The sequence below is a fragment of the Bos taurus genome, chromosome 16, assembly GCF_002263795.3.
Source record: "Bos taurus isolate L1 Dominette 01449 registration number 42190680 breed Hereford chromosome 16, ARS-UCD2.0, whole genome shotgun sequence".
NCBI classification, from domain to species: domain Eukaryota; kingdom Metazoa; phylum Chordata; class Mammalia; order Artiodactyla; family Bovidae; genus Bos; species Bos taurus.
Window position 1 is genome coordinate 73,629,436 of NC_037343.1, and position 23,545 is coordinate 73,652,980.

Genomic DNA, 23,545 nt, shown 5'->3' on the forward strand with positions numbered 1-23,545 from the left:
GGTGTGGAGGGTGGGGAATTCTATTTCCTGCTCCTGTTAGATTTTCTCTAATGGACCTGAAACCAGGGGGTTTGAATTCTGTCTGATCAGATGCTTTTAAGGCTCAGAAGGTCAGTATCCCGAGCAGCAGGCTGGACTGGGATTAAGGAATAGAAGAACAGCACAGAAAGAATTTTGATTGATCACTTTAGGCCTCCCTTAGTCCTCTGAACAAGACTCCTTGAGATAAAACATGCCTTCTTCAAAGCTCTGGATCTCAATATTAAAAGTATTAAACTAGCTGATAACTGGACGCAAAAAGCAGATATCAGCACTGTTAGCAATTCCCAAGATACAGCTGAGTGTTTGTGCTCCGTCATTGCTTTAAAGCCAGTTTATAAAAACACAACCTGCAATCTTCGTATGATTTCAACAGAACATGCAGACATTTTTAAAACTATTTTTGCAACTTTTGGTTCCAACTTAACTTTCTGTCCCAAAATGATCAGAATGTACTCAGTGCCAGTAACAGACATCTGGTTCCATCTGTGTTTTATCACATCTTTCCTCCTGCACATTGCAAAGCTCATTGGGCATTTCTTTGGGGTTTTTTGTTATCTGTTTTTGACCAGCATTTGACATTGAAATCTCTTTCAGCCCAGCCCTCCAGTTTATCCCAAATAGATGCATTATTTCAACAGCAGTTTTTTGAGGACCTACTATGGACTAGGCCCTGACACAAGTGGTGATGCTATTGTATATTATTGTGGTTTTAAAAAAGTCTTACCTTGGGGTTTCAACCAAATTTGACTTCTTTTTATTGATCTCGTTTTTCCTTTTGCTTCTTTTTCTCCCTTTCACTCCTCCTCTGCCTTCCCTTCTGCTTCATCTCTCTCTTCCTCTGTGGTTTCCCACTCTTTGGGGAGGGGCAGGATTTCCTGCTCAGAAGTTGGCTGGTTTCTGGGAGGAGCCAGAAGACCTGAATCGGGACTGGAACCAGCTAGTCTGCCACCTGATACAAGAAGGTGAAACATGGGCCAAGACGAAGGCCCTTATCCTAGGACTGAGCTTGCAGCCAGGAGGCGCCGGGAGTCAAAACCCAAAGGTGAGCCAGAAGGGGCCAGTCCTGGGCATTGGGCATCAGGGCTCCCCAAAGGACAGAGGCCCCCCCGGCCGCACATGGTGGGAATGCTTGGAAGTGGTCCTGGCAGTGGTTGCCCTGGAGACCTGTCCGTTACTACTGCTAGCTCTAAACGTGCCAGAGGCACACCAGACAGAACCCGTCTCACCTTTAGCAAGCACTCGCTCTCAGATTCCTGGCTTTGCCTCAGGGGAAAGCATCAAAACAAGAACTGGGTTTGGGCAGATTTTCCTTTCCCACCATGACAGACCAGCAATCGAATGTACTAAGAGGCTGTGTGCCTACATGTTTCTTAATTATCAACTCCTTAGGAATCATCGAGATGACTCATAGACCACTATGGTGATCACATCAGAGGAAGTGTGGCGTGGACGGCAGAGGGCAGACAGGGTGCACAGGGGCTGGGGACTGCACAAGCAGGGGCAGTGATTCCAGCCTGATTCCCGCCAGCTAATGATGGAGAGTCGTATCCCAGTTCAGAGGTCTTCATTCTTTCGGACTAAGGCACGGGCAAAAATGTATCCACAAAAGTGTAATTTCTTCATCCGTGTATGTATTCTCTATTCAACAAATATTTAATGAACACCTGTCTATTGCCAGACAGTGGGTTGGAAACTGGTTGTGACCTGAACTGCCCTGGTGGGGAGTATAATTGACATGGGTTGTTGTACTCTGATCTCTCTGTGACTTGGGGACATCAGTTAGGAAGGACTGGAATCGTTGGGTTCTAATGTCCATCACTTCATGGGAAATAGATGGGGAAAGAGTGGAAACAGTGTCAGACTTTATTTTTTTGGGCTCCAAAATCACTGCAGATGGTGACTGCAGCCATGAAATTAAAAGATGCTTACTCCTTGGAAGAAAAGTTATGACCAACCTAGATAGCATATTGAAAAGCAGAGACATTACTTTGCCAACAAAGGTCCATCTAGTCAAGGCTATGGTTTTCCCAGTGGTTATGTATGGATGTGAGAGTTGGACTGTGAAGAAAGCTGAACGCTGAAGAATTGATGCTTTTGAAGTGTGGTGTTGGAGAAGACTCTTGAGAGTCCCTTGGACTGCAAGGAGATCCAACCAGTCCATTCTGAAGGAGATCAGCCCTGGGTGTTCTTTGGAAGGAATGATGCTAAACCTAAAACTCCAGTACTTTGGCCACCTCATGTGAAGAGTTGACTCGTTGGAAAAGACTCTGATGCTGGGAGGGATTGGGGGCAGGAGGAGAAGGGGACGACAGAGGATGAGATGGCTGGATGGTATCACCGACTCGATGGACGTGAGTTTGAGTGAACTCCAGGAGCTGGTGATGGACAGGGAGGCCTGGTGTGCTGCAGTTCATGGGGTTGCAAAGAGTTGGACACGACTGAGTGACTGAACTGAACTGAACTGAATGTCTTCCTTGTAGTAGCATCACTGGGCAGATTTTGGATAGTCATCTGTTTCTTAGCCAAAAAGGAACATTGGTTCTTCTGAAGACCTGTCTACTCCTTCAATATCTACACGTATCATTATCTATGGGCTCCCAATGCTTAAAGGATGAGGACTTTTTAGTCTTATTTTTCTTTCAGGAGCCAGTTGTTTTATCCGGAGAACCATTAAGTTCTATTGATTTCTAGCTTACTGCTGCTGCTGCTAAGTCACTTCAGTTGTGTCCGACTCTGTGTGACCCCACAGACGACAGCCCACCAGGCCCCCCCGTCCCTGGGATTCTCCAGGCAAGAACACTGGAGTGGGTTGCCATTGCCTTCCCCAGATTTCTAGCTCACTTTCATTCTAAGGCTCTCTGAAACTGTCTGGTCACATACTGGGTATTTTCTCAACTGCCAGGTTTGGATTTCAATTATTTTTTTTCTCATTAAAATTCCTAATTCATATTTGATCTCATAAAAAAAAAACAAACTATGAAAAAGACAAGTCTCCTTTTATTTCAACTGTTGGGTCTACTCCAGAATGCTCTTTGAAAATTTCCTGAAGTCTGTTTTCATTTTTAATTTATTATTTTTAATTTTTTGTCCACTATATCTTTAAAAGAAAGGCTTTTAGAATTGTTTTTTTTGTGCTATGTTTTCTTTTTTTTTCTTGCCTTCTTAAGGCACTTTCTTTTTTCATTTTACACAGTTGAGTTATTTAAATTTTTCCTTTCTTGGCCCTGCTATTTTTAAATATTTTTCTCCAGCTGAAGGATTAACAATTTACTGAACTAGTTGGTAAAGATCTAGTCCAGAACAACAAGTACCCAATAAAATCCTAAGTTATGTAAAAAATTTTTATGTGACTTTCTAAGATTTAGGAAAATCCTTAATTTTAACTCTTAATATGGCTCCAGGCCTGGATTTTAAATTTTAAGTTCTTTAAGACTGCCTTTTGGCTTAGCAAATTTACAATGTAATTATTTCTTTTTCAAATAAAACTCTGAAAAAAGGGCTCCTATAGAAGGTCAGGGAAAGGTGAGTGGAAGAGACAGAAATGAAATAAGGTTGCTTTCAGAAAATATTAGAGTCTTTGAAAGAGACCATGCTGGATTGGAATTTTGTTTTTTTGTCCTCAGCATACTAATCAAAGTAAACTATTGATTCTTTAAATTCCTGGAGTTCCTCTTAAATGTACTAATTTATTTAGGTGTTCCTCTAAAATGAATTAATTTATTTATTTTGATATGTCAAAAGTACCATGCTGACTATTGTTATTCTATACTCAAACTTTTTGCCCTTTATCAAAGTAAATACAAGAGTAGGGATTATAATGCAACAAGAAAGCGGGAATTCTTCCAAGAGAAGTTTGCAGATTTGATGTAGAAGAACCGAAGAACGGCTATTAAGGACGTGTGCCTCTGAATGGGTATCTTGGATTCCCTTTCTAAGCAAAAGTTAGGAAAGGGCCATGCATGCCACCTGACAATTTTCCACCCAGAATATAGACGAGAAAATGACTTTCTTTCACACCTTGGTGAGCAAAGGGTGCTTCCATGAAAGTTTTGAAGGGGACCCCAAGCCAGGTTTGATCATTTACCTTTTCCTCAATTGGCCACTAGGCTAATGGAGTTCCAACTATTGTCCCCAAGGATCAGCTTGGATTGAATGGTGACTTATTGGGCCATTCCAGATGGAACATTTCTTTACTTGTGTATCAGAAACAAGGCATTTCAGTACAAAGCAAAAACATGTAAAATAAACTTGACAATATTGCTAAACAAAAGCAAAAGCAAAGTGAGAAGCAGGGGAATGGTAGTTTCATAGCAGATACAGTTATCAAAAGGTATGCCTCCAAACAAAACAAAAGAGTCTAATGAACTTATACAAGACTGATGTCTGATTGCTGCTGCTGCTGCTACGTAGCCCCAGTCGTGTGATTACTTAGTAGTAAATTCCATGGACAGAGAAGCCTGGAGGGCTACAAGTCCATGGGATCACAGAGTCAGACACGACTGAGCGACTGAGGATACACACACCACATACCTTTCAGATAAAATGTCTAATGATCTTATACAAAGGTCCTGGTATAATTATTTACCAAAATGTGCACCTGTAAACTAATATTTCTAATCCCTTTACACAAAGACTGAGATCTAATGATTTTATACAAAGACATACTTGATTAGAAATTATAGAGGCAGCGAGGCCTCAGTGCAACCAATCAAATTCAGATTATTGTTGAGACTGACTTACCTAGAAGCAGATCTGAAGGACAGTAGAGTTTGGACACGAGGAAGCCAGTAAGTGTGTCTTTTGAATTTTGAGAAAGCATGAAGTTCAGAGCTTGGTGTACTTTCCCAGACATAAGTAGGCTGACCTCATCTGTAGCAGCATATTTATTTGTTGATTGGTTGGCACTCTGAAATATATTTATGGAATGAGTCAGTTCCTGGTTAAATGATGGTCAGAAGTGAGGGACTGTTACTGATTGGTTGGCTTGAAAAAGCTTGTTACCTGAGGGGAGTCGTGACGCATGGAGCCAGTGGATTTAATGCTTGGCTCTGTTTACTATAATTAAACAACAAATTTTCCCTAAGAAAGTGTGAAACTTTTAAGTATCTGTGCAGTTAATATCTGCTATTTGTTTTCACTAGCACATAGTACAAGTTCACACTAGATATTAGCCCCAAATTCTATATATATCTTTATTTATATTAATAGCACAAAACTATGTATATATATTACTTATGTTTTGTTGTGTTTTGTAAAGAGCAAGGTGACTAATAACTGTTTCACTAGGACTAACTGTGAGGAAAATTAGATTCAACTGTGAGGTTAAGGTATTTTCTAAGAGAAAAGAGCTTTAGTTACGTAAACTTAATCAGGAAATAGTATATTTTTAAAGTAAGTAAATTATCAGGAAATCGTTTATTTTTAATTAAATTCATTACTTTTAATAGTCATCCAGCAAGAAAGAAAGTATTTGTCAACATGCTAAGAAAAAGAACAAAGAAGCGTTGAAAACATAAAAGAGAGTGGTTTCTAGAGAAGCAGGCTGGGATGGGAAATACAGTCCCTATTTTGTGGTTATATCAAACAGAATCCTAGCATCATGTAACTGGATGGGGCCTCAGAAACCATATAACTGACCTCCCTCCAAGTTTAGAAATCTCCTGTGCAGTTTGCACCATCCCTTGCATCCTCTGCTTGGGCATTTTTAGTAAAGGGGAGCTTAATATGTATCACAAGGCAACTCACTATGTTTTGAATTACTCTGCTTTCTTAATGACTTATTATCTTCTCCCTTGCACACCTACTTGCTAGTTTTAGTTCTGCACTTTTCAAGCCATATAAAATAAGTGTATTTTATTGGACTTTGTTGGGCCGATATGGCAGCCCTTCACAGATTTGAAAGTGATTTTTATGTGACACTACTGTATTTCATTTTATCTATGTCCATTCAATTATTATGTATGTGATGGGGCTTCTAGACTTTTATCTGCCCAAATTACTCTGATCTAAGCAGGTTTTTCCCCTTCATGGATACCACCTTACCTGTCTCCTGAGAAACTTGTATGTGGAATCAAGAAGCAACAGTTAGACCCAGACATGGAACAACTGACTGGTTCAAAGTTGGGAAAGGAGTATGATAAGACTGTATATTGTCACCCTGTTTATTTAATTTATATGCAGAGTTCATCATGTGAAATGCTGGGCTGGATTTCAGTTTCAAGCTGGAATTGAGATTGCTGGGAGAAATATCAACAACCTCGGATTTGCAAATAATAGCACCCTAATGGCAGAAAGTGAAGAGGAACTAAAGAGACTCTTGATGAGGGTGAAGGAGGAGAGTGAAAAAGCTGGTTTAAAACTCAACATTCAAAAAGGTAAGATCATGACATCTGGTCCCATTCCTTCATGGCAAATAGATGGGGAAGAAGTGGAAACAGTGACAGATTTTATTTTGGGGGCTCCAAAATCACTGCAGATGGTGACTGTATCCATGAAATTAAAAGATGCTTGCTTCTTGGAAGGAAAGCTATAACAAACTTAGCATATTAAAAAGCAAAAACAGCACTTTGCTGATGAAGGTCAGTATAGTTAAAGCTATGGTTTTTCCAGTAGTCATGTGCAGATGTGAGAATTGGACCATAAAGAAGGCTGAATGCCTAAAAATTGATGCTTTCAAATTGTGGTGCTGGAAAAGATTCTTGAGAGTCCCTTGGACAGTAAGGAGATTAAACCAGTCAATCCTAAGGGAAATCAACCCCGAATACTCATTGGAAGGACTGATTCTGAAGCTGCAGCTCCAGTAATTTGGCTACCTGATGCGAAGAGCCAACTCATTGGAGGAGACCCTCATGCTGGGAAAGATTGAAGGCAAAAAGAGAAGAGGTGACAGAGAATGAGATGGTTTGATGGCATCACGGATTCAATGGGCATGAACTTGGGCAAACTCCGGGAGACTGTGAGGGACAGGAAGGCCTGGGGTACTGCAGTCCATGCGGTCGCAAAGAATCTGATATGACTTAGAGACTGAATAACAACAAGAACAAGGAGCCAAAAGACCTGTACTCATAAAACTATAAAATACCGATGAAAGAAATCAAAGATGACACAAACAGATGGAGAGATACACCATGTTCTTGGATGGGTAGAATCAGTGTTCTCAAAATGATTATACTACTCAAAGCAATCTACAGGTTCAATGCAGTCCTTATCAAATTGCCAATGGTGTTTTTCACAGACTTAGAATAAAAATTTTGACAATTTGTAAGAAAATACAAAATATCCCCAATAGCCAAAGAATCTTGAGAAAGAAAAATGGAGCTGGAGGCATGAGGCTCCCTAACTTCAGACTGTACTACAGATCGGTAGTAACCAAGGCAGAAATAGAGCTCAGTGGTATAGAATAGAATGCCCAGAGATAAACCCATGCACTTATGGTCACCTAATCCCTAACAAAGGAGGCAAGAACATACAATAGAGAAAAGACACTCTTTTCAATAAGTGCTGCTGGGAAAAGTGGACAACTAAATGTAGAAGAATGAAATTAGAATGCTCCTTAACACCATACACAAAAATACATTCAAAATGGTTTAAAGACTTAAATGTAAGGTTGGACACTATAAAACTCTTAGAGGAAAACATAGGCAGAATACTCTTTGACATAAATTGCAGGAAGATCTTTTTTGATCCACCTCCTAGAGTAATGACAATAAAAATGAAAATAAACAAATGGTACCTAGTTCAACTTAAAACCTTCTTCACAGCAAAGGAAACCACACACAAGATGAAAAGACAACCCTCAGAATGGGAGACAATATTTGCAAATGAAGAAACTTGCAAGGGTTTAGTTTCCAAAACAGACAAACAACTCATGGAGCCTATACCAAAAAAAAAAAAAAAGCAATGAAAAAAACGAGCAGAAGACCTAAATAGACATTTCTCTAATGAAGGCATACAGATGGCCAAGAGGCACATGAAGAGATGCTCAGTATCACTAGTTATTAGAAAAATGCAAATCAAAACTACAATGAGGTAATATTTCACACTGGCCAGAAAGGCCATCATCAAAAGCTCTACAAACAATAAATGCTGGAGAGGATGTGGAGAAAAGGGACCGTTTCCACACTGTTGGTGAGAATGCAAATTGGTACAGCCACTATGGAGAACAGTATCGAGGCTCCTTAAAAAACTAAAAATAAAACTACCGTATGACCCAGCAGTCCCACTCCTGTGCTTATACCTGGAGAAAACCATAATTCCAAAAGATACATGTACCCCAATGTTCATTGCAGCACTATTTACAAGAACCAGGACGTGGAAGCAACCTAAATGTTCATTGACAGAGGAATGGGTAAAGAAACTGTGATACCTATATACGGTAGAATATTACTCAGCCATAAAAAGGAATGAAATTGTGCCATTTGCAGAGATGTGAATGGACCAAGAGACAGTCAAGCACAGTGAAGTAAGTCAGAAAGTGAGAAACAAATATTTTATGTTAATGCATGTATGTGGAATCTGGAATAATGTACAGTTAAACCTAATTGCAAAGCAGAAAGTAGAGACATAGATGTAGAGAACAAACATATGGGCACCAAGAGGGGACAAGAGGGGTGAGATAAATGCAAAGATTGAAATTGACATATATACACTACTATGCTGGTGGCTCAGATGGTAAAGCGTCTGTCTACAATGCGGGAGACCTGGGTTCGATCCCTGGGTCGGGAAGATCCCCTGGAGAAGGAAATGGCAATCCACTCCAATACTCTTGCCTGGAAAATCCCATGGACAGAGGAGCCTGATAGGCTGCAGTCCATGGGGTCCCAAAGAGCCAGACATGACTGAGTGACTTCACTTTCACTTTCACTTTCATGCACAAAACAGATAGCTAGTGAGAACCTACTGAGTAGTACAAGGGATAAAAGGTCCACTCTGTTTGTAGGACATGTATTAACCTTAAAAGTGCATTCCAGTGTATATATACATAAGGTGCAGACAAATAACGTTTGATTCCACTTACACGAGGTACCTAGAATAGCCAAATTCATAGAGTGAGAAAGTCCACTGAGAAGGGATGGGGAGTTCATGTTTAGTGGGGACAGTTTCAGTTTCGGAAGGTGAGAAATGTGAAAGATGGATGATGGTTGGGAGTTAGACAACAACGTGAATATGCTTCGTGCTACTGAGCTCTACAGTGAAATATGGTTAAGATAGCATGTTTTATATTATGTGACTTAAACCACGTGCACAAAAAAAAACTTTAAAAATGTGAAAGACACAAAGAAGACTTAGAGAGATGACCACCTCCACAAAACAACAGGGACTACAAAGTCCGTTAGTGTGTGACCCACTATGAGACCCAGGCTGAATGAACTCAGAGGAATGACAAGGTCAGTGAGGACAGATAAGATTTTGGTGGCTTGGATTTAACTGTGTTGGGTAGTTTCTCCATGTACAGACATGAGGCATAACCTTCAAAGCTAAAAATACACAGGCATTTCCTGTATATTTAGGGACATATGTAAAATGTATGTAGTTTTATGTATAGGCAAACAAAAATCATAGGCATTGCCTTCTAAAACAAAATCCGGAATACGTGAGTACAGTGTGACAAGAAGTGCAATATTAGAAACTATCCCTCTCTTGGGGAACCTGAGGTTTGTGGTTGCAAAAGGTGTGGGCACTGTGGGTGGGCACAGGAAGAGGGATGTGAGCAAAGGTGGGAAAGGCCAGAAGGGACGAGGAGGGTCCTGGGGGCTCACGCAGGGCATCAGGTGGGAGGGCTGAGATGTGGGTAGATCATAGAGACGCTGGAAAACCTTGGACAGGAGTTTAGGCGCTGATGCCTTCGATGGAGGAGCAGCAGGATGAAGGAAGGGCGAAACCCTGGTCCTGCAGTGAGTGTTTTGAGGCGAATATATTAGAGACTGCGGGAGGCGGTTTGAGATATTGACAGCTGGACCAAGGAGCGGCTGCATCGGTGGAAGAATAATAGAGTAAGAGAGGCGCTTGGGAAGGAAAACGGGAAGAATAAGATGGGGTGAACTTCTGAGACCTTTTCTGGACATTTAAGACGAGGTTATGTCTCCTTCAGAGAAGGCAATGGCACCCCACTCCAGTACTCTGGCCTGAAAAATCGCATGGACGGAGGACCCTGGTAGACCGTCCATGGGGTCGCAGAGTTGGACAGGACTGAGCGACTTCACTTTCACTTTTCACTTTCATGCACTGGAGAAGGAAATGGCAGCCCACTCCAGTGTTATACAGGGCCAAGTTTCCCATTTTGAAAACTGGGAGAACAGTGGTTCCACCGCTATTCTTTTGCTTTAAATCCATGTCTTTTCTCTTGGTTAATCTCACTGCTCTTTTGTTTGGAGTGATAGATTTCAGGCAGACATGCCACTTGATGAGGGCCAGAAACACTGGGTAGGATGTGAGCTGGCAGAAATAAAGTGGAAGGGCATGTGTGTTGGGGGGGTGGGGGGAGCAGAAGAGGGTGGTAGCGGAGAGACAGTCTGGTCAGAGGCAATGGCAGGATCCTTGCTACATTTGGCAGAAGTCCACAGCCGTGGATGGTGAGAGTGAAATGTCCGTACCTGGCAAGGGCAGGAGGAGAGTGGCTTCAGGCTCCTGCCCCTAGCTACTTCTTTAAAAGCCACTGTTCGTCACTTTTTATGCTGATATGCTGAGCCCTACAGAGCCACGGAGACTAGTTATTAGCACAAAGGAACCTCTGTCCCTGGAGGAAGGGGACTCAAGCCTGTGATGACCAGTCTTTCCCCCTCTTAAATGAGAGCTTCCCACTGTGATTCAGTTTGTGAGGAGGAAGGCTAGGTGGAGCTAGACATTCAATGAAATGTTCTTGGGAGATTGCCTTCCCTCTTCTCCTGGCAGCTAGCTAGTTTTCCTCCTTGCCCCCCTCGCCCCCAAATACAGTTCGGAGGGAAGAGCTGTTAACAGGGCCCTCTGGTGCACAGGTGTGAGATGGCAAACAGGTTCTCTGCCCTAGAGTTAAACAGCATCTCTCTTTCACTTACTCTAGCTTGTTTATCTTCTGAGCTTGAAATGCGAAGTCTGGTGGGACTTAGAAAAGCTTCTGTCTTGCCATTCTTAACACAAAGCAAAAATAAATTCTCAACAGGCTTACAAGCCTGTAACATCAATATCAGAGTCGGGGAGCAGTGAAGCAAAAGTTGCCTGGTCTTCAGTGGACGCTCAGTCCACTGGCCTTAGGTAAGACCCCAGCACATCAGCCCTCCCTGGAGCCCATGCTAGGCAACTGTGCCCCCCTCCACCCCCTCAGGAATCAGATGCTGAGATATATACAAAACGTTTTTTTATTTCAAAACGCAGTCACTGTAATAATAATAATAACAACAACAATAATATAAAAAAGCGTTTCTCCTCCTTTCACCCTCGTGCAAAATGCCAGATGCACTCAGGTGGCTCGAAGGTACCTAGCTTTGGACGTGGCTTCTTCCTGCAGTGCTGCACAGCAGCGAACTCAATCCCAAGTTCCTTTTGGTGGATCCGCGTGGTAGTTCAGTTCTAGAAGTCGGTGGCTTCTCAGAAGCAAGTTCAGACAGCACAGGACGCCCGCTCGAGCCTGCCCTTCCGGCTCTGGCTCACTCGCCCCTCTCCGGGGTCTCGCTTCCCTTCCCTCCGCCGGCCCCCGAGCTCCTAGGAGGCGTGCAGCCGGTTGGACAGGGCCCGGCAGCCCTGGACTGCCTCCAGCGGCTTGCCTTGCTCCCGCGGGGCCGACTCCCCCCGGGCGGCCCGCAGCTCGGCCAGGGTCGCCTCGCGCTCCCGCCGGCGGCCGGCGGCCGCGAAGGGGCCGCACACGGCCTCCATCAGGCCGAGCACGGCGCCGAAGAGCGCCAGCACGCCGCCCAGCACGTACATTCGCACCAGCTTCGCGCTGGGCTTCTGCGCCATCAGCTCCTTGGCCAGGGGAATCAGCTCCTGGACCGTCTCCATCTGGGCTGCGGGGCTCTCGGGGTGGGGGGTGACCTGCGGGAGCAGCGGATCGGGGCAGGGGGACCTTCAGCCTCCGGAGGCCGGCTGCAGCTCCCGGCTCTCTCGGGGGGAGGCCTGCAGGGAGTCGGGGGCGCACCGGGGACCCCGCGTCCCGCCGCGCTCCTCCGCGCCGCGCTCACCTACAGGGGCGCCGTCCGAGCTGGGGCGGCGGTCGCCGTGTGCGTGGGCCCCGCGCCTCTGCGTTCCGCTTCTCGCCTTCCTCCTAGCCTCGGGATGGGGACTCAGCGCCCCGGGGCCGCTTATATTTGTTTCTCCGAGCCCCGCCTCCTGGGCTCCCGGGACACCGGCCAGAGAGAGGAGGGGGAGGAAGGGGAGAGGCGGGGCAGGCACCTTGGGGTAGGGGCCACGAGCTGTGCACGCCGCCCCGGCAGTTGCTAGCCCGGGATGCGGGGGGCGGGGGCCTGCGGCCGGGGGCGGGGAGGAGGGCCTGGAAGTACAAAGGTGAGGACCCGGAGCCCCGGGAGGAATCCGCGCCCATTCCCGACCTCTTTCTTAATGGTGTGGGTGGATCACAGCTTCCCTCATCCGGGGAGGTCTGGAAGGACCCCTGGTGAGGACACCTGAAAGTGAAGTCAAAGTCGCTCAGTCGTGTCCGACTCTTTGCGACCCCATCGACTGTACAGTCCAGGGAATTCTCCAGGCCAGAATACTGCAGTGGGTAGGCTTTCCCTTCTCCTGGGGATCTTCCCAACCCAGGGAGTGAACCCAGTTCTCCTGCATTGCAGGTGGATTCTTTACCAGCTGAGCCACAAGGGAAGCCGGGGTTCTACTTAACTGAAAAATTAGTTTTCATAAAGAAAGTTTGTCATTTTCCCGCACGTATAGGGAATTGAGGTAGAAGGAAAGAAGAGGGATCCGGTTATGAAAACAGAAAGGGTCTCCAGGCTCTGCATAACGAACGAAGTTTGTGCTTATAGTTATATTTCTGTCTGGTCTAACTGGTTTAGTCATGGGTGCTTGCATTGCTAGGGTCACTTGATGGATAACTATTCATTGAGGCTGCCCTTTATGCACAGATGTGTGTGTGTGTGTGTGTGTGTGGTGTGATGTTTGTGCCGTAGGGGTTTGTACTTCTGTGTATCAGGGAACTGCCATTAAATCCAAACTCCCCACTACCACTTAAGACGTGAAGTTGAGCACTGGGGCGAGGTGAGCATGGAAAGGTGGGCCTTGGGGAAAGTTTGCTGGCCTGAACTGCAAATATTTACTGCGTTCCTCAACAATTATTTGCCACTCCCCTGGACCTGGGGGGCAGCGCGGCTGTACCAGCTCTATTTAGCATAGAAACAGTTTAGGAGCAGAAAGATGAGACTAGACCATTAAGGTAAGAAGCTAAAAAGTAGAGAATACCCTTGGAAGCATGAAGAAGGTAAGGTTGATTTTAACCAGGATTAAACTTCATCACCTTAGTGGCGTGGGGCGTGGGGAGGGTGGGTGGGGCAGGGAGGGTTCCGGTTTAGCCTTGGTTATCCATAGATCAGAGTTAGTTAGCAAGTAGGGGAAAAGGAGAGACCCTGGGCCAAAGCCCTTCAAGCAGAGAAAAGGAGAGGGCAGGAAGAGGATGGGGAAATTGGACTGGCCAGACAATTGCAAAGGTCAGTGATGCAACCTTGCAATAGCTTGGCAATGTCAGTCAGGCTGAGCCCGAGGGGAGGGACCCGGAAAGGGCTGTTGCAGGGATTACCTATTGGGCTTGTTGGAAGTTTTAACAGTAATTTTTCTTGGGAGTCTGAGGCAATTTCCTGGACAAATGAGTTTAAAAAGACAACAGTAACACCTGCCCTTCACCCTGTAGTTCAGTTAGTAGGATTTGTGTGCAGCTTGGGCAAGGTTACCTAAAGAGCTTATTTGAAATTCTACATTTTAATCTGTACACAAGCAGGCAAGGTGACCACGGGCCAAATGGGGATGATTCCTGGAGCTTGTGTCCCCTACTTATTATTCCTTTAACCTTGTCAGGCAGGAAGCTTCTGTAACCAGGGAGATGAATATCAGTCTTGGCATTTTCTTTGACTCTTTCTTACAATTTTGGAGAAGTCTTTAATAACCAACAGAAGTGATCTGTGAGCTTTCCCAAGAACTATGTGAGTCTGAAGTACTGTGACTTCTGAATGAGCGTGCGTTGTCATCTTAACATGAGGACTTTCACGTGGTTTCTGCTCTGAGGGTGAGTCAGCCCCTTGGAGCTTTGGCCCCCAAACTCCAAAATGGACACTTCAGTGAGCATTTCCGGTATTTCTGTAACTCAAGAGACACAAGCCGCATGTCTCCCAAGGTCAGCAAGCTGTAATTTATCTGGGGTTCCCCTTTCTTGTGACTAACCCTGGCACATCACGTCACCTCAGATGAGTTCCCCTGTTTCCCTCTCTGATAACCTGGCTTTGACCCCGAAGGCCTTACCAGCTTGCTGGCCAGGGCTGGGCAGAGGACAGGAGCAAATGGCAAGGACTAGGGTGACTGGTGGATTTGCTGTTCCTGGTTTAGGTGGTAGCTAGGGCTGAGTGCAAGATGGTGGGAATAGAAGGTTGAGAAATCCAAGGTCACCAATGCTAGGAATTTCTGACTCTGCTCCTCTGTCTGGGTGGGAAAGAGGCCAACCAGGGTAGGAAATTTGTATGCAGGTGAGGAAGCAACAGTTAGAACTGGATGTGGAACAACAGACTGGTTCCAAATAGGAAAAGGAGTATGTCAAGGCTGTATATTGTCACCCTGTTTATTTAACTTATATACAGAGTACATCATGAGAAACGCTGGACTGGAAGAAACACAAACTGGAATCAAGATTGTCAGGAGAAATATCAATAATCTCAGATATGCAGATGACACCACCCTTATGGCAGAAAGTGAAGAGGAACTCAAAAGTCTCTTGATGAAAGTGAAAGTGGAGAGTGAAAAAGTTGGCTTAAAGCTCAACATTCAGAAAACAAAGATCATGGCATCTGGTCCCATCACTTCATGGGAAATAGATGGGGAAACAGTGGAAACAGTGTCAGACTTTATTTTTCTGGGCTCCAAAATCACTGCAGATGGTGACTGCAGCCATGAAATTAAAAGACGCTTACTCCTTGGAAGAAAAGTTATGACCAACCTAAATAGCATATTCAAAAGGAGAGACATTACTTTGCCAACAAAGGTCCGTCTAGTCAAGACTATGGTTTTTCCTGTCGTCATGTATGGATGTGAGAGTTGGACTGTGAAGAAGGCTGAGCACCGAAGAATTGATGCTTTTGAACTGTGGTGTTGGAGAAGACTCTTGAGAGTCCCTTGGACTGCAAGGAGATCCAACCAGTCCATTCTGAAGGAGACCAGCCCTGGGTGTTCTTTGGAAGGAATGATGCTAAAGCTGAAACTCCAGTACTTTGGCCACCTCATGTGAAGAGTTGACTCATTGGAAAAGACTCCGATGCTGGGAGGGATTGAGGGCAAGAGGAGAAGGGGACGACAGAGGATGAGATGGCTGGATGGCATCACTGACTTGATGGACATGAGTCTGAATGAACTCCGGGAGTTGGTGATGGACAGGGAGGCCTGGTGTGCTGCGGTTCATGGGGTCGCAAAGAGTCGGACGTGACTGAGTGACTGATCTGATCTGGGAAACTAAGCATGTGATTTGACTGTGCTGATGTCCCTTGAAAGATGCAAAACCTTGTATTGAATCCTGCAGGTCAGACACAGAGTATTTAAGTCAAGGTCACAGTTGTAGCGCAACAAACCATCCCCATTTGCCTAGGGCTGAGGGATTTCGGTAAGATGCGGGACTTGCACTGCTGAAACCGCAACAGTTCCAGGCAATCCAGAGGCCCTTGCTGTTGTTCAGTCGTTAAGTCGTGTCCGACTCTTTGTGACCCCCATGGACTGGAGCATGCCAGGCTCCTCTGTCTTTCACTATTTCCCAGAGTTTATTCAAATTCTTGAGTTACTTTCATTTCATGTACCTTAATTTTAAACACCACTTTATCCTACCATTCCCTGACCAATGCCCTGCTTTATTTTCCTTCATAGTCCTTTATGCTTGGATTTATGTTGATGTAATTATGAATTTGCTTCTGTGTTTTCTTCTGCATTGTCTGAGGATAACCTTTATGATGACCAGAACTTTGTTTTATTCTTTACTGGCTCCCTTGGGCCCAGTATAATCCTTGGCACATAGCACGTCCTAGATAGGTAACTATGGGATTAATTGGAGAAGGCAATGGCAACCCACTCCAGTACTCTTGCCTGGCAAATTCCATGGATGGAGGAGCCTGGTAGGCTGCAGTCCCTGGGGTTAATGAGTGTCTTCCCTATTGGACTGGCAGGGGAAGAGACTATGGTTATTAAGTTTGCCTGCAGTCAGACTTTTAGTAGATACTCAAAGAAGCATTCAGGGTTTATTTGTGTATTTTTTTTTTTCTTTTGGGGCAGATTTTTTTTCCCTTTGTTTGTTTTTAGTTCTCTGTTTTCTAATCCACCTCAAACACTACCACCAAATGAATCTTCCTAAAATTAAGTTTTTATTCTTAAGTGCCTCTTGAAAGCCTGGATGGTTTCTCATTGCCCACGTGATGAACTTTTGGATTCTGCATGTTCAGTTTATTTGGTCGATATTCTTGGTTCCAGGAACTCTACTGTCTGATCTTCCCTATTCACCCAACCTCATATCTCATTCTTCTTCAGCAAGTTGCCTTTGTTCCCCAGACAGGTTTTGCACAGCCCAAGAAACAATTCCTTCTTGTTGCTCATGGCTCACCTCTGCTGCCCCTCTTCTTCCTACCTGAAAAGCTCTCCTCTTTCTGCTCTGTCTTCCTCCTTCCAGGTTAGGTGCTCCAAGAGGCCCCTGCTGCCTGCCCTCTCCAATTCTGTGAATTCCAGCTGCCTTTGTGGCTGGCACTGCCCAGGTTGGCACTGCATTGTGTACTGGTTTGTAGAGCACTTGCCTTATGTCCTGGGGGCTTTCCCTGTGTCTACAGAAGGCCAGGCCTTTGTAACATTCACAGTCCTAACATCTAATAGGAGTCCAATCAATGCTAGTCGCATTGACCTGCAAGTCAGAGCAGGGATAATGGTTGCAAAATGGTCAGTAAAGACTCTTTGGGGAGGTTATTTTAGGGACAGTGTCTTGTCCTTGGCTCAGAGCCACGGGCTTGAAATTGCGCAAGACCTGGCAACTCGGCTGAGTCCCTTCCACTCTGACTCCCTCACCTTTCACTTCCATTTCCAACCGAGTGTCTGACATTGCAGTGATTGGCTCACTCTCAGGCACCCTTCCAACCTGCTCCCAGGACCCCAGGGCCTTGACAAATCAATACTGAGGAACAGACCGTTCATAGACATTTTGCTTTTGTCCCTCATGGCTTCTGGCCAAGCAGAGCCACTAGTTGCTGGAACCAGCAGCATGGGCTGGGAAGAGAAATGCCCTGCAGCCCACATAGCACACACCCAGTACTGTACTCTACAAGTTTTTTTTTTTTTACTTTATCATTTTTTGTTGGAGTATACTTTGCTTTGCAATGTTGTATTAGTTTCTGCTGTACAACAAAGTGAATCAGCTATGTGTATACATATATCCCTTCCCTCTGGAACCTCTCTCTCCCCACATAACCCCTATACTTTACAAGTTTGAATCCATGCAAGGAACTTCCTTCAAGCGCAAGTACTAGCTGGACTTAGTATGGGGTTCTGGGGTCAATCAGACTTGGGTTCCTTCAAGTCTGACTCCTCTTTCCAGGGTCTGATCTTGGACAAGTGACTTAACTTCTCCAGTCTCCATTTGCTCATCTGTAAAAGGAGGGCGATGCTCACACTAGGGCCCTATGATGGGCTTGGCGGTCTGGTGCGAATGAAGCAGGTGATTGAGTCGTTATTTACTCTTCAGGTCTTTGCCTCCTGCTCCATGTCAGCAATTCTCTTGGTCCTGTATCCTGGCCCAGGACATTCGTGTTCCCTAGGTGGGAGTGGCGGCAATAAGGACCAGGATCTTTGCTGATACTTTGCTGAAGTATCAGCCATATGTCTGATACTATGTCAAGTATAGCTATAAAAAAAAGCAGAGCACAAAATCCTCCTTGTCTTCAAGCAGCTTATCGTCAAGCAGAGGACCCCAGACATTAAATAAGTTATGACAGTCTACTAGGATGAGCACAGTCAGAACTGTATGCCAGGGAAACAAACAGAATGAGAAATGTATGGATCCGATTTAGGGAGGAGATGGTCAAAGAAGGCCTGAGAGTGGGTGATGTCTGAGCCGTTAGGGTGTTAAAGCAGGGTCCAGCAGGGTCCACGGCCTGTTAGGAACGTGGCTGCACACCAGGAGGTGAGCGGCAGGTGAGTGAGCGAAGCTTCATCCAGCACCCATCACTTGCATTACCGCCTACCCCATGCCCTACCAGCCCCGCCCCCATACGTGGAAAAATGGTCTCCCAGGAAACCGGCCCCTGGCGTCAGAAAGTTTGGGGACCGCTGTGTTAAAGGATACATAGTGTTCACCAGGTGATTCTGGGAGGGAAAGGAGGGGTTGAGGACTGGGGCTTCAGGATGAGAGAGGCCTGCGCAGGAAAAAGGGAGGATGCATGAGAGACATCGCACGGTCCAAGAGGAGGTCTGAGAGGTGGATGTTGGAGCATAAAGGCTGGGTTTGGGGACATGGCAGGAGAGGAGGAGGAAGTATTGGTAGGAAGCAGGAGGCCGACATCAAGCAGTTACATAAACGGTCACCGGCTTCTGCCATGCCTGGGAACGGTCACACACTCCCTTCTAGAGGCACATTCTCCTTGGCTTCCGTGGTATCAGATTCTCCTAGTTTTCCTGCTGTCCTATTATGGACACTCTTTAGTTCTTTTCTCACTTTTGCTTTTCATCTAACCTCTCAATGTCAGCATTTCTCAGGACTTAGCCCTGGAGCCACTTTTCTTATCCTGCATGCTCTCTTTAGGTAATTTAGGGTGCTCCCAAGCCTTCTATTACTGCCTCTTTGTAGATGACATACAAATCTGAGCTCTAGACCTGTGTGTCTCCCTTCCTATTCTACATTTCCACCTGGACATCTTGCAGATATCAAGCTTACCATGTCTAAAGCTAAATTCAATATTTTTACTCCATAAACTTGCATAACTTTCTTTATTAATCTGCTGCTGCTGCTAAGTTGCTTCAGTTGTGTCCGACTCTGTGCGACCCCATAGACGGCAGGCTCCCCCGTCCCTGGGATTCTCCAGGCAAGAACATTGGAGTGGGTTGCCATTTCCTTCTCCAATGCATAAAAGGGAAAAGTGGAAGTGAAGTCGCTCAGTCGTGTCCAACTCTCAGCGACCCCATGGACTGCAGCCTACCAGGCTCCTCCATCCATGGGATTTTCCAGGCAAGAGTACTGGAGTGGGGTGCCTTTGCCTTCTCTGTTCTTAATCTAGGCCTTACTATTTACTTAGCTGCTCAGGCCTAAGCCTGGGAACCATCCTTTGCTCCCCTCTCTCGGTCATCTCTCATATGCAAACACTCAGCAAGACTTGTCATTCTACCCCTTAAATATCTCTTGATTTTATTTGCTTTGTATCCTCTTTGCCACCCTCCTAGTCAAGGCCCCCATCGTCTTAGCTGGACTACTACTGTGCTCCAAGTTTATCTGTCTGCTTTGGGTCTTGATCCATTCAATCCAATCCAGTCCAATCTAATCCAGTGTGATCTTAAAAAAAAATCAAACCATGTCACACTTTTCTTTAAAACCCTTCAGTGGACCCCACATTGCCCTTTGGGTAATGGCCCAGATTCTTGGAAGTTCACCCATGATCTTGTCCTTTGTTTTTTCCCAGTTTCATTATATATATAATTTCCCTCAAGCTTCGCTCTCTCAATGCCACCCACACCGTTATGTTCTTTCACAACTTCAGGTCCTTCCTCATGTTGTTCGTGTCCCTTAGAACACTTTCTTCATGTTTCTCGCTTGACCTTGTGAACTCTTACTCACCCTTCAAGTGTCACCACCCCCCCACCTCCTCGTGGAGGCATTCCCTACTGCGCAGATGAGGCTAGTTCCCTTTGCTGCACGTGCCCACACAGTCACCTCATTGTCCCTGTCATAATTATTGTCTGTGTCCATTGCAGGACTGTATGCTCTGTGAAGGTAGGAAGTATCTCTCTTCTGCTCAGGACAGTGTTCTCAGACTAGCACAATGCATCACTCGTCAAGGTCTTTAGTCATAGCAACAGTTTTTCCAGTAGTCATGTATGGATGTGAGAGTCGGACCATAAAGAAAGCTGAGTGCTGAAGAACTGATGCTTTTGAACTGTGGTGTTGGAGAAGACTCTTGAGAGTCTCTTGGACTGCAAGGAGATCCAACCAGTCCATCCTAAAGGAGATCAGTCCTGAATATTCATTGGAAAGACTGATGCTGAAGCTGAAACTCCAATACTTTGGCCACCTGATGGGAAAAACTGACTCATTGGAAAAGACCCTGATGCTGGGAAAGACTGAAGGCGGGGGTAGAAGGGGATGACAGAGAATAAGATGGTTGGATGGTGTCACCGACTCAATGGACATGAGTTTGAGTAAATTCTGGGAGTTGGTGATGGACAGGGAAGCCTGGCGTGCTGTAGTCCATGGGGTTGTAAAGAATCAGACATGACCAAGCAATTGAACTGAACTGAACTGATCAGTTTGTCTTAGATTGAATGGGTTATCTTATAGGAAGTGGGAACCATTGATGAATTTTAGGCAGCAAAATAGTTCTGGCACATAATATTGAGCAGAGGTTTGTGTGCTTTACAATAGGTTATTGTTGGTTATTCATTTTAAATATAGCAGTGTGTACGTGATCTTCCCAAATCCCTAACTATCCCTGACAATTGTGTTTATTTTCTAAGTCTGACACAGCCACTTTTAAGAAAGGGAGATTATCCAGATAGACCTAAACTAGCAGGTGAGCCCTTCAAAGGAATTGGGCTCTTCCTGAAGAAGAAATTCAAAGTGTGAAACTAATTCAAAGTGAGGGAAAATCTCCTTTGTTAACTTTGAAGATGAAGGAGGCAATGTGGCAAGGAATGTGGGTGATCGTGGCTCCCAGCCAACAGCCAGAGAGAAAATGGGATGTGTGTCCTGCAACCATAAGGAACTGAATTATCCTGCAGGTACATCAGCTTGAAAGAAGACCCTGAGCTCTAGATGAGAATGTAGCCACCTGAATATTAGCCTTGGGAGTCTCCGAGCTGCTGTGCTCAGACTTCTGAGTTACGTAAGTGGGAGCTTATAATTGAATATTATTTTAAGCTACTAAGTCTGTGAATTTGCTATGCAGCAATAGGGAGCTAATGCAAGGAGCATGCTAGGCGCTCCCGCTGGGACGACGGGAGAAAACCCAATGAAAACTTGATGAGGATTGTGAAAGAGTCCCCAGGATAAGGAGAATCTGGCTTCGATTATATGGCCCACCATCATAAGCACTTTCTGAAGACATCTTGTACTTCCTTGCCTTTCTCTGTTTCTGTCATGTTTACCCAGAAAGATTTAACCATGGTTGGAGTCAGCTATCTGCTCTGTATCTATTTGCACCCAGTAAACTGGAGACGTTTGTCCAATTAGGGTGTTTATTTTCGATAAATTTGAGATCACAAATTGAAAATGAGCAGTTAGCTATAAGTTAATGTTTTCCTAGTCATTTTTCTTATTCTCTAAAAAGACTTTCCCAGACTTTCTCCCCTCTTCTCAAACAGGCTATTATCCTCTTCTTTCCTCAGGCCTCACACCCTGGAAGGAATGAATAGGAGGAATCAGAGAGGAGCTACTTCATTTTCCAACCACGAAATCTATCTGCGTCAACACATACGCTCTCCACCTTCTGTCACAGTACCAGGGAGGAGGCATCCTCAGTTCTTCCTATAGAGAGCTGCCCCTTCACTTCATCCTGGCTCACCTATTTAAGGTCTTGGGATCTAGGAGTAACTTAGGTTGCTTTGGGCTGCAAGTGAGAATCTAATCCAAAACAGTTTAACAGTAAGAAAGCGCTTTAGTTTCACAAGACAGGGTTTCCAGGTTTAATTCAGAAGTGTGCATGCATGCATGCTAAATTGCTACAGTTGTGTCCGACTCTTTGTGACTCTATGGACCATAGCTCGATAGGCTCTTCTGTCCATAGGGATTCTCCAGGCTCTAGTACTGAGTGGCTTGCCATGCCCTCCTCCCGGGGATCTTCCCAACACGGGGATTGAACCTGCATCTCTTATCTCTCTTACATTGGCAGGCAGGTTCTTAACCACTAGTGCCACCCGGGAAGCCCTCAGTGGTGTAACATTATGAAAAAAACAAAACAAAACACGGTTCTTTCCCGTGTTCCATCTTCAGCATGGAGATTGCCATAGTCTGGCTCACAAGGTATTTTTAAGATAGCTTCCTCTGTTTTAGGCATCGTATTCACTATGACAACCCCTGGTGAAAGGACAGAGGCTCTTTGTTTTCTTTTATCACCAAAGAAACCTTTCCTAGAATCTTCCTAGAGACTTACTCTCATTGGCCAGAACTGAACTAAATGCCCATCCCTAAAACTGCATTAAATGATGATCTCCTGTATTGCAGGCAGATTCTTTACCAGCTGGGCCACACAAGGGAAGCCCAAGAATACTGCAGTGAGTGGCCTTATCACTTCTCTAGCGGATCTTCCTGATCCCAGGAATCGAACCAGCGTCTCCTGCGTTGCAGGGGGATTCTTTACCAATTGAGCTATCAGGGAAACAAAAGCTACTTATGAAGGAAAGGATTACCGTCATGACCTTAGATTAGTGGTTCTCAAAGATTCTTCCTGGAGCAAGAACAGTGTTACCTGAGAACTCATGAGAAAAGTAGGTTTTTGTTGTTGCTGTTTTGGAGCCCTACTCCAAACCTACTGAATCAGAAACTCTGGATGCGGGAGTAGCTATTTGTGTTTTTAAAAGCCCTGTGGGTCATTCTGACCCATGCTAAAGCTTGAGACCCACTGGCTAAGGCTAATCTTTGAACTGGGGAAAGGACAACAGCCCTGGGGACTTGAAAAGCCCTGGGGATCTTTAAGCAAGTAGGAAGGAGGCTAGGGATTTTGGATAGGAAGTCAACTTCCTGCCAGAGCCTTCCTCTTTCCTGAATAATCATTTTCTCCTTTATTATGGCATCCCATCAACATACAAACATACTCTAATATCTGTGTCTTAAAAAACCTAGTCCATGACCCCAAATCACTGTCCAGCTGCTACCAGCATTCTTTGCCCCTCTTCATAACTGGAACTGTTTACTAACAGTTGTCTACAATCACTGTTATTTCTTCATCGACCATTCATTCTTTGACCCACTTCCAAATGGCTCCCATTAGCACCATCCCAACAAAATCTAATGGGAAGCTTACTAAATGAACTGAATTTTGTCCAACAGATAGAACCATTTCTTCCTTCTAGAAACATTTTCTCTCTGCTTCAGGGTCACTGCACTCTCTTGTTTTTATCATGCTGTGTTAGTTGCTTCTTCCTAGCTCTTCTTCGT

General features: G+C 45.0%; 3 protein-coding genes across 5 annotated transcripts in view; 1 reads left to right on the top strand and 2 right to left on the bottom strand.

Annotated features, from left to right (window-relative positions):
• Window positions 1-11,266, bottom strand: part of HSD11B1 (hydroxysteroid 11-beta dehydrogenase 1) — a 76,362-nt gene extending 65,096 nt beyond the window's left edge. Inside the window, exon 1 of one of the 2 annotated variants that reach the window (XM_010813541.4) lies at window positions 4,783-11,266. In XM_010813541.4, coding sequence (XP_010811843.1) covers window positions 4,783-4,894 — 112 coding nt within the window. In that variant the 5' untranslated portion in view covers window positions 4,895-11,266. Of the gene's footprint in view, window positions 1-766 lie in introns of both variants that reach the window. The other variant, XM_059875240.1, reaches the window with a different exon arrangement.
• Window positions 11,267-11,357: 91 nt separating this feature from the next.
• G0S2 (G0/G1 switch 2) lies at window positions 11,358-12,290 on the bottom strand. Of its 2 annotated transcripts, none has more exons than XM_005217335.5 (2): window positions 12,195-12,290; window positions 11,358-12,048 (listed from the first exon to the last, which is right to left on the bottom strand). In XM_005217335.5, the coding sequence occupies exon 2, from the start codon at window positions 12,013-12,015 to the stop codon at window positions 11,719-11,721; it is 297 nt and encodes a 98-aa protein (XP_005217392.1). In that variant the 5' UTR covers window positions 12,016-12,048; window positions 12,195-12,290; the 3' UTR covers window positions 11,358-11,718. The 2 variants fall into 2 exon arrangements, with proteins under 2 accessions (XP_005217392.1, NP_001179076.1); NM_001192147.2 differs by having other exon boundaries at window positions 12,199-12,266.
• Window positions 12,291-17,709: 5,419 nt separating this feature from the next.
• LAMB3 (laminin subunit beta 3) overlaps window positions 17,710-23,545 on the top strand; it is a 65,210-nt gene continuing 59,374 nt past the window's right edge. Inside the window, exon 1 of the mRNA XM_005217367.5 lies at window positions 17,710-21,962. The gene's annotated coding sequence lies outside the window, so the exon portion shown is untranslated. The remainder of the gene's footprint in view (window positions 21,963-23,545) is intronic.